The 15,038-nt window shown below is 37.5% G+C and overlaps 1 protein-coding gene across 1 annotated transcript in view; it reads right to left on the reverse strand.

Moving 5' to 3' along the window:
* The window catches only part of LOC128663652 (uncharacterized), a 59,142-nt gene extending 49,113 nt beyond the window's left edge, over nt 1-10,029 (reverse strand). Inside the window, exon 1 of the mRNA XM_053718088.1 lies at nt 9,929-10,029. Within this exon, the coding sequence (XP_053574063.1) occupies nt 9,929-9,957 (29 nt within the window). The 5' untranslated portion in view covers nt 9,958-10,029. The remainder of the gene's footprint in view (nt 1-9,928) is intronic.
* Nucleotides 10,030-15,038: the final 5,009 nt, after the last annotated feature.

Here is a 15,038-nt window from a genome sequence, read left to right on the forward strand (position 1 = left end):
CACCATCAGCAATACCACAACAGATAGCAAGGCTCTGTTTTCTATTAAAGGGAAATCCAAAAATGTTCTTTCATGATTCAGATAGAACATACAATTTGAAACAATTTTCCAAATTACTTCTATTATTGAAATTTGCTTCATCCTTTTTGAATCCTTTGTTGAAGGAGAAGCAATGCACTATTTTTGGAGCTATCTGAAAACATCTAGTGAGCCAATAACAAGAGAGAAATGTGAGTAGCCACCAATCAGCCTCAGCATTGCTGCTGTTGCTGGGTTTATGTACATATGCTTTTCAACAAAGGAAAAAAAGAGAACACATTAAATTTGATAATGAAAGTAAATTGAAAAGTTGTTTAAAATTTGTTTAAAATTGTACATTCTATCGGAATCATTAAAGTTTCAATTTGACTTTACTGTCCCTTTAAGAATGTGAGAAATATTTTAAGAATTTGGGAGATGAGTGTGTGGCCACATTCAAGTTGTGTAAAAAGGAAGTGAATGTTTCAATCATAAAAGACCTTTATTATTCATCTTAGGGTCATGCCATATACAATGTTTCGAGCCTCAAGCCCTTAATCATGTATGCTTTTACACATTAAATCTCCATTTAAATAGTTCTCTTAGCTCCTCCCACTAAGTGGAACTTCACATTTCTTATCCGCACCTAGTGGTCACAATACATTTATACACTTGTACACATGAATTAACACTGTATACACCAATGTTAAAGCCATATACAAAACACTTGCAGGAAAACACTATATACAATATAAAATCAGCATTTTTTTTTATATGATTCAAAAATAATCCTTAACACTAAAATGCTTAACTATAAGAAAACCGAGAAATCTATCTCTTTATTCATCCTTGTAGGTTGCATTAAATTCAAAATATAGATCCAATGCGCCTCCCTTCTTTTTCACATATGCTCCCTATTACCCTTCTCTTCTCAACGTGATCAATAACTTATATTATGTCCGTGTTGGGGAAAATGTGAGGAAACTGAAGCCTCCATGTTTTTGCACCAAATATTGCTCTTGTGCTCATTAATACACTCCCTGACTTTACATGTCGTCTCTCCCACATAGTCTCTCCCACACGGACACTTCGCTAGATATACAACATATGTGGTATTACAAGTATAATAACTTCTAATATTATATCTCTTTTGTGTCTGAGGATGTGTGAAACTGTATCCCTTTATCATTGAATTGCAATTACCACAATTTAGGCAAGGGAAGCAACCTTGTTTCTCTTCAATAATGTAACTCTGTATTATTTTGGAACCTCCAATTTCTTTCATGTAATTAGCAAGAGTCCATGAGCTAGTGACGTATGGGATATACATTCCTACCAGGAGGGGCAAAGTTTCCCAAACCTCAAAATGCCTATAAATACACCCCTCACCACACCCACAAATCAGTTTTACAAACTTTGCCTCCCGTGGAGGTGGTGAAGTAAGTTTGTGCTAGATTCTTCGTTGATATGCGCTTCGCAGCAGGCTGGAGCCCGGCTTTCCTCTCAGTGTGCAGTGAATGTCAGAGGGATGTGAAGAGAGTATTGCCTATTTGAATTCAATGATCTCCTTCTATGGGGTCTATTTCATAGGTTCTCTGTTATCGGTCATAGAGATTCATCTCTTACCTCCCTTTTCAGATCGACGATATACTCTTATATATACCATTACCTCTACTGATTCTCGTTTCAGTACTGGTTTGGCTTTCTACTACATGTAGATGAGTGTCCTGGGGTAAGTAAGTCTTATTTTTTGTGACACTCTAAGCCAGTGTTTTTCAACCAGTGTGCCGTGGCACACTAGTGTGCCGTGAGAGATCCTCAGGTGTGCCACGGCAGACTGACAACAGTGTCACATATTTTTTAAACTTTGCTTGTTTTTTACTCCCAGTGCAGGGGTAGTTTGTAGGAGGCATGGCATAACAGCACAATACATACAGTATGTGTGTGTTTGTGTGTATGTGTATATATATATGCTGTATTAGGCTACAATGTGTGTGTTTTTTTTAACATTTTGGGATGGTGGTGTGCCACAGGATTTTTTAATGTAAAAAAGTGTGCCACGGCAAAAAAAGGTTAAAAATCACTGCTCTAAGCTATGGTTGGGCACTTTTATATAAAAGTTCTAAATATATGTGTTTAAACATTTATTTGCCTTGATTCAGGATGTTCGATATTCCTTATTTCAGACAGTCAGTTTCATTATTTGGGATAATGCATATGAATAATGAATTTTTCTTACCTTAAAAATTTGACTTTTTTCCCTGTGGGCTGTTAGGCTTGCGGGGGCTGAAAATGCTTCCTTTTATTGCGTCATTCGTTTTTGCGCCAAAAATGTCGGCGTCACCGGATGTGGTGTCATTTTTGCCGCCAAAAGCATTTAGGCACCAAATAATGTGGGCGTCTTTTTTTGGCGCTAAAAAATATGAGCATCATTATTGTCTCCACATTATTTAAGTCTCATTGTTTATTTGCTTCTGGTTGCTAGAAGCTTGTTCATTGGCATTTTTTTCCCATTCCTGAAACTGTCATTTAAGGAATTTGATCAATTTTGCTTTATATGTTGTTTTTTTCTATTACATATTGCAAGATGTCTCAGATTGACCCTGAATCAGAAGCTACTTCTGGAAAATCGCTGCCTGATGCTGGATCTATCAAAGTTAAGTGTATTTGTTGTAAACTTGTGGTATCTGTCATGACAAACTTTCTAATGCAGATAATATTCCTTTAGTAATGTTACATTACCTGTTGCTGTTCCATCAACATCTAATACTCAGGGTGTTCCTGTTAACATAAGAGATTTTGTTTCTAAATCTATTAGGAAGGCTATGTCTGTTATTCCCTCCTTCCAGTAAACGTAAAAAGTCTTTTAAAAACTTCTCATTTTCCAGATGAATTTTTTAAATGAACATCATCATTCTGATTCTGTTTCTGATGTTTTTTCTGGTTCAGAGGATTCTGTTTCAGAGATTGATACTGATAAATCTTCATATTTATTTAAAATGGAATTTATTCGTTCTTTACTTAAAGAAGTCTTAATTGCTTTAGAAATAGAGGAATCTGGTCCTCTTGATACTAAATCTAAACGTTTAAATACGGTTTTTAAACCTCCTGTAGTTATTCCGGAAGTTTTTCCCGTCCCTGATGCTATTTCTGAAGTGATTTCCAGGGAATGGAATAATCTGGGTAATTCTTTTACTCCTTCTAAAAGGTTTAAGAAGTTGTATCCTGTGCCATCTGACAGATTAGAGTTTTGGGACAAAATCCCTAAAGTTGATGGGGCTATCTCTACTCTTGCTAAACGTACGACTATTCCTACGGCAGATAGTACTTCCTTTAAGGATCCTTTAGATAGGAAAATTGAATCCTTTCTAAGAAAAGCTTACTTATGTTCAGGTAATCTTCTTAGACCTGCTATATCTTTGGCAGATGTTGCTGCAGCTTCAACTTTCTGGTTGGAGGCTTTAGCAGAACAAGTAACAGATCATAATACTCATAGCATTGTTAATCTTCTTCAACATGCTAATAACTTTATTTGTGATGCCATCTTTGATATCATTAGGGTTGATGTCAGGTATATGTCTTTAGCTATTTTAGCTAGAAGAGCTTTATGGCTTAAAACTTGGAATGCTGATATGTCTTCTAAGTCAACTTTGCTTTCCCTTTCTTTCCAAGGGAATAAATTGTTTGGTTCACAGTTGGATTCTATTATTTCAACTGTTACTGGGGGGAAAGGAACTTTTTTACCACAGGATAAAAAATCTAAAGGTAAATATAGGGCTGCTAATCGTTTTCGTTCCTTTCGTCACAATAAGGAACAAAAACCTGATCCTTCCCCTACAGGAACGGTATCAGTTTGGAAACCATCTCCAGTCTGGAATAAATCCAAGCCTTTTAGAAAGCCAAAGCCAGCTCCCAAGTCCACATGAAGGTGCGGCCCTCATTCCAGCCCAGCTGGTAGGGGGCAGATTACGATTTTTCAAAGAAATTTGGATCAATTCGATTCACATTCTTTGGATTCAGAACATTGTTTCACAGGGGTACAGAATAGGCTTCAAGATAAGGCCTCCGGCAAGAAGATTTTTTCTTTCTCGTGTTCCAATAAATCCAGTGAAGGCTCAAGCATTTCTGAAATGTGTTTCAGATCTAGAGTTGGCTGGAGTAATTGTACCAGTTCCAGTTCTGGAACAGGGTCTGGGGTTTTACTCAAATCTATTCATTGTACCAAAGAAGGAGGATTCCTTCAGACCAGTTCTGGATTTAAAAATATTGAATCGTTATGTAAGAATACCAACATTCAACATGGTAACTATAAGGACTATTCTGCCTTTTGTTCAGCAAGGGCATTATATGTCCACAATAGATTTACAAGATGCATATCTGCATATTCCGATTCATCCAGATCACTATCAGTTTCAGTGATTCTCTTTTCTAGACAAGCATTACCAGTTTGTGGCTCTGCTGTTTGGCCTAGCAACAGCTCCAAGGATTTTTACAAAGGTTCTCGGTGCCCTACTATCTGTAATCAGAGAACAGGGTATTGTGGTATTTCCTTATTTGGACGATATCTTGGTACTTGCTCAGTCTTCACATTTAGCAGAATCTCATACGAATCGACTTGTATCGTTTCTTCGAGAACATGGTTGGAGGATCAATTTACCAAAGAGTTTGTTGATTCCTCAGACAAGAGTAACCTTTTTAGGTTTCCAGATAGATTCAGTGTCCATGACTCTGTCGTTAACGGACAAGAGACGTCTGAAATTGGTTTCAGCTTGTCGAAACCTTCAGTCTCAATCATTCCCTTCGGTAGCCTTATGCATGGAAATTCTAGGTCTTATGACTCCTGCATCGGACGCGATCCCCTTTGCTCGTTTTCACATGCGACCTCTTCAGCTCTGTATGCTGAACCAGTGGTGCAGGGATTATACAAAGATATCACAATTAATATCTTTAAAACCGAATGTACGACACTCTCTGACGTGGTGGACAGACCACCATCGTTTAGTTCAGGGGGCTTCTTTTGTTCTTCCGACCTGGACTGTGATCTCAACAGATGCAAGTCTGACAGGTTGCGGAGTGGTATGGGGGTCTCTGACAGCGCAGGGGGTTTGGGAATCTCAGTAGGCGAGATTACCAATCAACATTTTGGAACTCCGTGCAATTTTCAGAGCTCTTCAGTTGTGGCCTCTTCTAAAGAGAGAGTCGTTCATTTGTTTTCAGACGGACAATGTCACAACCGTGGCATATGTCAATCATCAAGGAGGGACTCACAGTCCTCTGGCTATGAAAGAAGTATCTTGAATACTTGTATGGGCGGAATCCAGCTCCTGTCTAATTTCTGCGGTTCACATCCCAGGTATAGACAATTGGGAAGCGGATTATCTCAGTCGCCAAACATTACATCCGGGCGAATGGTCTCTTCACCCAGAGGTATTTCTTCAGATTGTTCAAATCTGGGGACTTCCAGAAATAGATCTGATGGCTTCTCATCTAAGCAAGAAGCTTCCCAGGTATCTGTCCAGATCCAGGTATCCTCAGGCGGAAGCAGTGGATGCATTGTCACTTCCTTGGAAGTATCATCCTGCCTATATCTTTCCGCCTCTAGTTCTTCTTCCAAGAGTGATTTCCAAGATTCTAAAGTAGCGTTCGTTTGTTCTGCTGGTGGCTCCAGCATGGCCTCACAGGTTTTGGTATGCGGATCTTGTTTGGATGGCTACTTGCCAACCGTGGACTCTTCCGTTAAGACCAGACCTTCTATCGCAAGGTCCTTTTTTCCATCAGGATCTCAAATCCTTAAATTTGAAGGTATGGAGATTGAACGCTTGATTCTCAGTCATAGAGGTTTCTCTGACTCCGTAATTAATACTATGTTACAGGCTCGTAAATCTGTGTCTAGGAAGATATATTATCGAGTCTGGAAGACTTACATTTCTTGGTGTTCTTCTCATCATTTTTCTTGGCATTCTTTTAGAATTCCTAGAATTTTACAGTTTCTTCAGGATGGTTTGGATAAAGGTTTGTCTGCAAGTTCCTTGAAAGGACAAATCTCTGCTCTTTCTGTTCTTTTTCACAGAAAGATTGCTAATCTTCCTGATATTCATTGTTTTGTACAGGCTTTGGTTCGTATAAAACCTGTCATTAAGTCAATTTCTCCTCCTTGGAGTTTGAATTTGGTTCTGGGGGCTCTTCAAGCTCCTCCGTTTGAACCTATGCATTCGCTGGATATTAAATTACTTCTTGGAAAGTTTTGTTTCTTTTGGCCATCTCTTCTGCTAGAAGAGTTTCTGAATTATCTGCTCTTTCTTGTGAGTCTCCTTTTCTGATTTTTCATCAGGATAAGGCGGTTTTGCGAACTTCATTTAAATTTTTACCTAAGGTTGTGAATTCTAACAACATTAGTAGAGATATTGTGGTTCCTTCATTGTGTCCTAATCCTAAGAACTCTAAGGAAAGATCGTTGCATTCGTTGGATGTAGTTAGAGCTTTGAAATTTTATGTTGAAGCTACTAAAGATTTCAGAAAGACTTCTAGTCTATTTGTTATCTTTTCTGGTTCTAGGAAAGGTCAGAAGGCCTCTGCCATTTCTTTGGCGTCTTGGTTAAAGTCTTTGATTCATCATGCTTATGTTGAGTCGGGTAGAACTCCGCCTCAAAGGATTACAGCTCATTCGACTAGGTCAGTTTCTACTTCCTGGGCATTTAGGAATGAAGCTTCGGTTGATCAGATTTGCAAAGCAGCAACTTGGTCTTCTTTGCATACTTTTACTAAATTCTACCATTTTGATGTGTTTTCTTCTTCTGAAGCAGTCTTTGGTAGAAAAGTACTTCAGGCAGCTGTTTCAGTTTGATTCTTCTGCTTATAATTTCAGTTTTTTTCATTTTAAGATTTAAACTTTGTTTGGGGTGTGGATTATTTTTCAGCGGATTTGGCTGTCTTTATTTTATCCCTCCCTCTCTAGTGACTCTTGCGTGGAAGATCCACATCTTGGGTATTCATTATCCCATACGTCACTAGCTCATGGACTCTTGCTAATTACATGAAAGAAAACATAATTTATGCAAGAACTTACCTGATAAATTCATTTCTTTCATATTAGCAAGAGTCCATGAGGCCCACCCTTTTTGTGGTGGTTATGATTTTTTTGTATAAAGCACAATTATTCCAATTCCTTATTTTTTATGCTTTCGCACTTTTTTCTTATCACCCCACTTCTTGGCTATTCATTAAACTGATTTGTGGGTGTGGTGAGGGGTGTATTTATAGGTATTTTGAGGTTTGGGAAACTTTGCTCCTCCTGGTAGGAATGTATATCTCATACGTCACTAGCTCATGGACTCTTGCTAATATGAAAGAAATTAATTTATCAGGTAAGTTCTTACATAAATTATGTTATCTGTCTGTACAAGATCATCTTTGATATTTCTCCTCCTTCTACAAGCTAACATGGGGGGCAAGTCAAATTCTTTCAGCTCTGGATTGCATTGTTTAACTACTCCCCAATGTTTTCTTGAGAATAGCAATAATCTGTTTATCATAATCTTTATGGTGGAGATGCTAATAGAGCTATTTAAATGGAGATTCAATGAGAAAAAGCATACATAATTAAGAGCTTGAGACCAGAAACATTGTATATGGCATCACCCTAAGATGAATAATAAAAGTCTTCTATGATTGAAGTATTCGGTGGTGCTGGACTTTGCTGTGTGCAAGAGTGTGGAGGTGCTTGGCAGTCAGCCTGCACAGGAGAGAGCTGCTGCACTTCATTTCTACATCTAAAAAGGTGTCCACGGGCAAGGGCATCTCACAAAGTTGGGGATGAATCAGCGTCTATGCACATACTACAGAGAGGTATTGCTTAGTCTGGAAACTACCAGCACCACCAGAAAAACAGCTACTACCATTGCCAGCATTAGCAGCAGTACCAGCTATAACAGAGAAAATGTTGAATCTTCTAGCAGCATAAGATCAGAATGTGGGCAGATAGGTAAATATCAGCTAACAAAGAATTTGGGGGAATTCTGTTTAAAGGGGCATTATGAACTAATTTTTTTGTTGCTTAATATTTATTTTATGTTGTACTCAAACTGTTAATCACAAAGCTGAAAATTGTGCAAATAATTTAAATACTAAGTTGCCGTTTTAAACTATTTTTTACCAAGCCCAATGTAAATGTATACATTTGTCAGTCCAGGTTACTCGGTCCCCTGCTTGCTCCGTTCATGCCGACCTGCAGCACGCAAGCATGGGATTCCCTGTGACAAGTGCAATAAAATGCTCGTTCACAGAAGCGCTCTCAGATAAAGATGGAGTTCTGCCAAGTATCGAAGTTGGCAGCGGTGTGGTTTTGTGTGAGGTGATGTACAAGATGATGCATTTCCGGCACCATACCTGTCAGCATAGTCACGTGCTTCCGGTGTTAATGACTAAGGACAAATTAGAGAGACTAACAGCTGAACGCTGTCTGGATTCTTTTCTTCATGCTTTGGACATTACAATATTGGATATGATGCTACACAGTGGGATGGAAACCAGAGAAGTACCTGAATGATTCTTTATACTTTAAAGTGTAAGTAAGCATGTATTTTGTAAATGGTATCGTCAATAAATAATCTGAATCGGAGCTGCACCTTTTAATTTATTTATGTTTTGGAACTACATTTCCCACGATGCTGAGACACTCTTTAGGCTATCTGAGCATCGTGGGAAATGTAGTTCCAAAACATCTGGGAGCCGAAGGTTGCTGACCCCTGCACTAGACTCTGCAAACTACTTTGGCTGGAGCAAGGAATTTTCAGTTTATGGGAGCTGAACCCGGATTCAAACATATGCTCATCCTGTTTTATGGACTAAGTATCTTTTAAGCATATCTTTGGTAATTTTTTTACTGAAAAAAAACTTTTTTTTATATAATTTGTATATTTGTATTTTTCTTAAGGATTCATGTTATGGTGTTCTAGGAAGTATCTTTAAATGAATATGTTTTATACACATATTTTTTGATATATAGATTTTCCTGGGGCGCTTTTATTTGTGCTGGATATCAGTGTTAGTGCTTATTAATTTGTGTCTGTGGTGTGTTTTTTTGTGCAGAGGCTGGAGTGAATTCAAATTATAGTGTCTAATGAGTGTATATATTGATGCACAAAAAGCTACCGCTGTGATTGTGCGATTGGCCCCTATTGCTGCATATATATATATATATATATATATATATATATATATATATATATATATATATATAAAGATACACAGGAGGGCACTCATAGATCTTTCCAAAAGTACAAATTTTCTTCATTCACATAAGTTAATTCATGTACAAGCCGACGTTTCTGTTGATACAGACAGCCTTTTTCAAGACAACCTACAATTTAAACGCACATTATATTATTAACAAGTGTTACACAGTACAAACAGAAAACATAAGTGTTGCTTTAAAACCACCTCACCAAACTATAATCTAAATAAACCTTGAAAAACAATCTTTATTTGAAAGATTAAATCCTGAGCACAAAAAAGTGTATAAACTTATTAGTGCTTTCTTAACCAGCAGATTTCGTAATATATATAGAATATACAATCTATTTACAAAAGTATCAAATGTGCAATCTCATCAGAGAATTTTTTTTGACTCATAAACATGAATCACTATTAACAGATTACACTATGGATTAATGCAGGAAGGACAACAAATTGCCACTATAGAATATGGAGCTGTATTGAGTAACGCAACAATGTTGCAGTACACATAACATGGAGATACAGATGCAGCTTCCATAACATGTATAGAAGTTATAATTGCCCCTAAAGCGCAATATATCAATCAACCTATGAATCCAAAATTCAACATTCTAACAGTTATATTAATCATTGGAACGTTATTTTTACCATGCAGTTAAAACCAAGCAATATCTACCTTAACGTGTGAGCGATGCAACTTCTCATGCCACCATACAGGATAGGTGTATAAAATCTCACTACTCGCACTAATCTGAAATAGCCGCCATTGGGCCTACGTCAGTGCGCAACGTATACAGTGATAGGCTGACCCGTTTAGAGGTGTGTAACGGAACTGCCCAATATTGAAACTAGAGGAACTTTTACAATGACACTTTTATCGCTCTCCTCTATTGTGTGTATACATTGTATTGCAACAGTGATATTAAACAAAGCTATAGATCAGAAAAAAACTGTTGTGCAGTAGCTGATCATATGCTTAAATCAACCAAATAATGGCGTAAAATATTTTGCCTGCAAAAAGGTGACCTTGCAGAAAAGCAACAGAAAACACTGCGAGTTAAACGTGTATCATAATGAGACCGCATATAAGCCGTCCCTAGGGACCGAAACAGTAAACCAAAAGAGGGATATATAAATTAATGGCATATGTTACACTTCCTGTGATTAGTAGAACAGAGATAGATCTAATTGAATGTTCAGACCTTTGGGCTCATCGTGCCTAGTCTGCGTATCCAACGTGCCTCTTTTTTTTAACAACTCCTCATCCCTATTGCCTCCTTTCCTAAGTGGGGGGACCCTATCTATTAGTATAGTCCTAAGCATAGCAATGGAATGGCCAAATTTTAAGAAATGACGGGCTACTGATTGTTCACTTTCATTATTTTTGTAGGCCGCCCTGATGGCACTTTTATGATTGGCAAGACGTTCCTTGAATGTAGTACAGGTCTTGCTAAAATAATATTATATTACAGGGACAAATAATGACATAAATGACAAAGTCTGAGGAACAAGTTAACCTGTGTCTAACGGAATAGTGTTGTGTTCTATAAAGATGCCTGAAAGATTCTCCCATGAGCATGGTGTTGCAAGTAACGCAACTACCACATTTATAACATCCCATTTTCTTTGATGGTAATCAAGTGTGTATGTCCCTATGTACATCATGTTTAACAATCATGGACTACAGGCTTTTACCTTTTTTATAAACCATACGTGGAGGTTTCAGATTTTTAAATGGTAAGGTTGGATCTTGTGCAAGGATATACCAATTCTTTGATAATGTATTTTTAACCAATTTGCTAGCCGTAGTGTACCTGGTAATAAAATGTAGTGAATTGCATTCTGATTTTTTGGTTTTGGATCGATTGATGATACTGCCCTGATCTAAATGTTCAATTTCCCCCCAAACTCTTATGATGTCTCTCAGCTTATAGACTCTATCCAGAAATGTATTTCTCATACAGTTGAATTGGGTTTGTTTATCTAAATTCCTTGGTATATGCTTGGCTAAGTGGCAAGCCCACATTTCATCGTAGAAGGTTCTGAGATAGAGGAGGGAGCTGGTAACTCTACTATTAACAAAGAGGCCCACAAAATACAAACTAGATCACAAAATAAATCCTCTACACATTCAAAAAAGGAGGTAGGACGAGATGCAGAAACCACATTAGACAGGGCGGTCACCAAAACAAAACCCAAAACATAATCACGGAGTGTGCTGTCATCAATCTTAGCAGTCGGGCACTTACTGAACATGAAATCTCTTTGCTCAATAAAGGGCTCAACTATATGCCAACTCCTAAAATTGATGAGTTTGAAAATCAGATTGACCTAACCAGATTTCAGCGTCAGCTTAAACTTAGACATGTTTTAGAAATCTAACAAAAATAAGATACAAGATAACACAAGATTTGGGACCAAATCTAGGTTTGAATTATCTGGCACACACCCTGCGATAAAAACTTTTACTTCTCTTTGTACAGTTGAAATTAATGATCAATGTCGGGCCCTTACTCAGCAACATGACAATATGGGGGCACAGGAATGGCTAGCTTACGTGATGTCTATTGTCATACAGGCCACTGATAAGGGCGGTGTCATTGTCATCCTGGACCATTCATATTATAGAAATGAGTTACTTAGTTAAATGACCCATTGACGTATCGTATTTTGCCAAAAAACCCGACTAGAAAATTTAGTCCTCTTAATAGCCCTTCAAAGTGGACATATAGATGAAGTTATACACACATTTTTAAACTATGATCATCCTAGATATCCATTCATCTATAGCATGCCTAAAATTCACAAGGTATCATATTCCTGTACCTTTAAGGATTACCTGGCTCCACCCTATATAATCTACTCCCTCTCCTATTATCACTGCTTGGTATTTTGTTGCTCTTCTGGCAACTATTATTCCCAGCCTATCATATATTGGATCCTGCTTTGTACTACAGTACAGTTTGTCATTTGCATTTATTTGACCATCTAAGTTGCCTTTGCTGTTTTCCCCTGCTAATTTCTAAACTCCGGATTTGCAGCTTGCTGTTTTGACCGTCTAATTACTTAAAGGACTCTGGCCGTTCTCCTGCCTTTTCTCATTTTTCTCCAGAGCCGGCTCTGCTCCGCATCACACCAAGTGTTATCCACCCCAACGGACTTCCAAGACCGCAAGTATATTGTTTTGTTCATAACATTCAAGCAGCATAAGACTCATAAGGTATTATACTCTGTTCGTATTAGCTTATTCCTTACTTGCCTATATCAATTCTAGCACTTTGTTCTCAGCGTGGTAACATTTCTTTCATGCCTGTGACGTCACTCCTTTAGCTGTTCTGCCTCTCCAGGCTGTAATCAGAAAACTATCTGTGGTTTGTAAACTGCTTCACAGTAACAAATGACTGTCCACATCGTAAGTTACCTTAGTATACATGATATATAGATACACTTTGGTAAAGCATACTTGTTCTTGATATCGAAACTAAATATCTACAGACATCTGTGTAAAATATTTTAAAGTAACACTGTATATATATATATATATATATATATATATATATATATATATATATATATATAATTCACTAATCCTTGCTGCACGCAGTCTATGTATTCTCCTGGATAATTTTATTATAGAGAATCATTTGTGAGACTGTTAAAAAGAATTTACTTATGTGTTTTGGTCAGAATGTCACACAAGGACCTATTAAAACCTCCTGGTCGTCCAATTGTATCTGCCATTGGGTCACTCTATCAAAGTGTGGCCCAATATGTAGATTACTTCTTACAAGAAGGCTTTCCTTTTGGACTCAATTGAAGTGATCAAATTGTTACAGGATAAATTGTTTAATACAAATGTTTTGCTGGTCACACTAGATGTGGCCAGCCTTTACACAATTATCCCCCACCATTTAGGTTTATAGTCGGTAAGAACCAAACTGTTATCTGACACAGATTATACAGGAGCTCCCATTGAATTTGTCATATATCTTTTGGAAATTTGTCTGACACATAATTATTTTTGTTTTGAAAATTCTTTTTACTTACAGCTTGTGGGTACTGCCATATGTTCGCCCATCGCACCGGCATATGCTAACTTGTTCATGTCCTGGTATGAAGATTGCTACGTCTTTAAGGACAGTAATCCACATGTTTTATTTTCTCATCGATATATAGATGATCTGTTGATCATATGGGGTGGCAGTAAATCAGAGCTTAATGGTTGGTTTTAACATCTTAATAGCAATTTGTCTAATGTGCAGTTCAAAATGGAATGTGACAAAGACCAGATTACATTTTTTGACCTTTGCATTTATAAAAAGCATTTGGGAGAGCATTGTAAATTGAATACTAAATTGTTCTCCAAGCCCACGGACAGAAACACACTGCTTAAATTCCAGAGTTATCATCCTCCACAGTTTAAGTTCGGTATTTTAAAATCTCAATTATTGAAAGTTAGCAGAAACAATACAGAGAATTTTGATAAACAAACCCAATTTAACTGTATGAGAGATACATTTCTCGCTAGAGGCTATAAGCTGAGAGACATCATAAGAGTTTGGGGGGAAATTGAACATTTAGATCAGGGCAGTGTCATCAGTCGATCCAAACCCAAAAAATCAGAATGCAATTCACTAAATATTATTACCAGGTACACTCCGGCTAGTAAATTGGTTAAAAATACATTATCAAAGAATTGGTATATCCTTGCACAAGATCCAACCTTACAATTTAAAAACCTGAAACCTCCACGTATGGTTTATAAAAAAGGTAAAAGCCTGCAGTCCATGATTGTACATAGGGACATACACACTTGATTACCATCAAAGAAAATGGGATGTTATAAATGTGGTAGTTGCGTTACTTGCAACACCATGCTCACGGGAGAAACTTTTAGGCATCCTTATAGATCAGTATTCCATTAGACACAGGTTAACATGTTCCTCAGACTTTGTCATTTATGTCATTATTTGTCCCTGTGGGAAATATTATGTTGGCAAGACCTGTACTACATTCAGGGAACATCTTGCGAATCATAAAAGTGTCATCAGGGCGGCCTACAAAAATAATGAAAGTGAACAACCAGTAGCCTGTAATTTCTTAAAGTTTGGCCATTCCATTGCTATGCTTAGGACTATACTAATAGATAGTGTCCCCCCTCTTAGGAAAGGAGGCAATAGGGACGAGGAGTTGTTAAAAACAAAAAAAAGAGGCACGTTCGATACACAGACTAGGTACGATGAGCACAAAGGTCTGAACACTCAATTAGATCTATCTCTGTTCTACTAAACAAAGGAAGTTTAACATGTGCCATTAATTTATATATCCCTCTTTTGGTTTACTATTTCGGTTTCTAGGGACGGCTTATATGCGGTCTCATTATGATACACGTTTAACTTGCAGTGTTTTCTGTTGCTTTTTGCAAGGTCACCTTTTTGCAGGCAAAATATTTTACGCCATTATTTGGTTGATTTAAGCATATGATCAGCTACTGCACAACAGTTTTTTTCTGATCTATAGCTTTGTTTAATATCACTGTTGCAATGCAATGTATACACACAATAGAGGACAGCGATAAAAGTGTCATTGTAAAAGTTCCTATAGTTTCAAGATTGGGCAGTTCCGTTACACACCTCTAAACGGGTCAGCCTATCACTGTATACGTTGCGCACTGATGTAGGCCCAATAGCGGTTATTTCAGATCAGTGCGAGTAGCGAGATTTTATACACCTATCCTGTATGGCGGCATGAGAAGTCGCATCGCTCACACGTTAAGGTGCTTGGTT

This window comes from Bombina bombina, chromosome 6 (genome assembly GCF_027579735.1).
Source record: "Bombina bombina isolate aBomBom1 chromosome 6, aBomBom1.pri, whole genome shotgun sequence".
Classification (NCBI taxonomy): domain Eukaryota; kingdom Metazoa; phylum Chordata; class Amphibia; order Anura; family Bombinatoridae; genus Bombina; species Bombina bombina.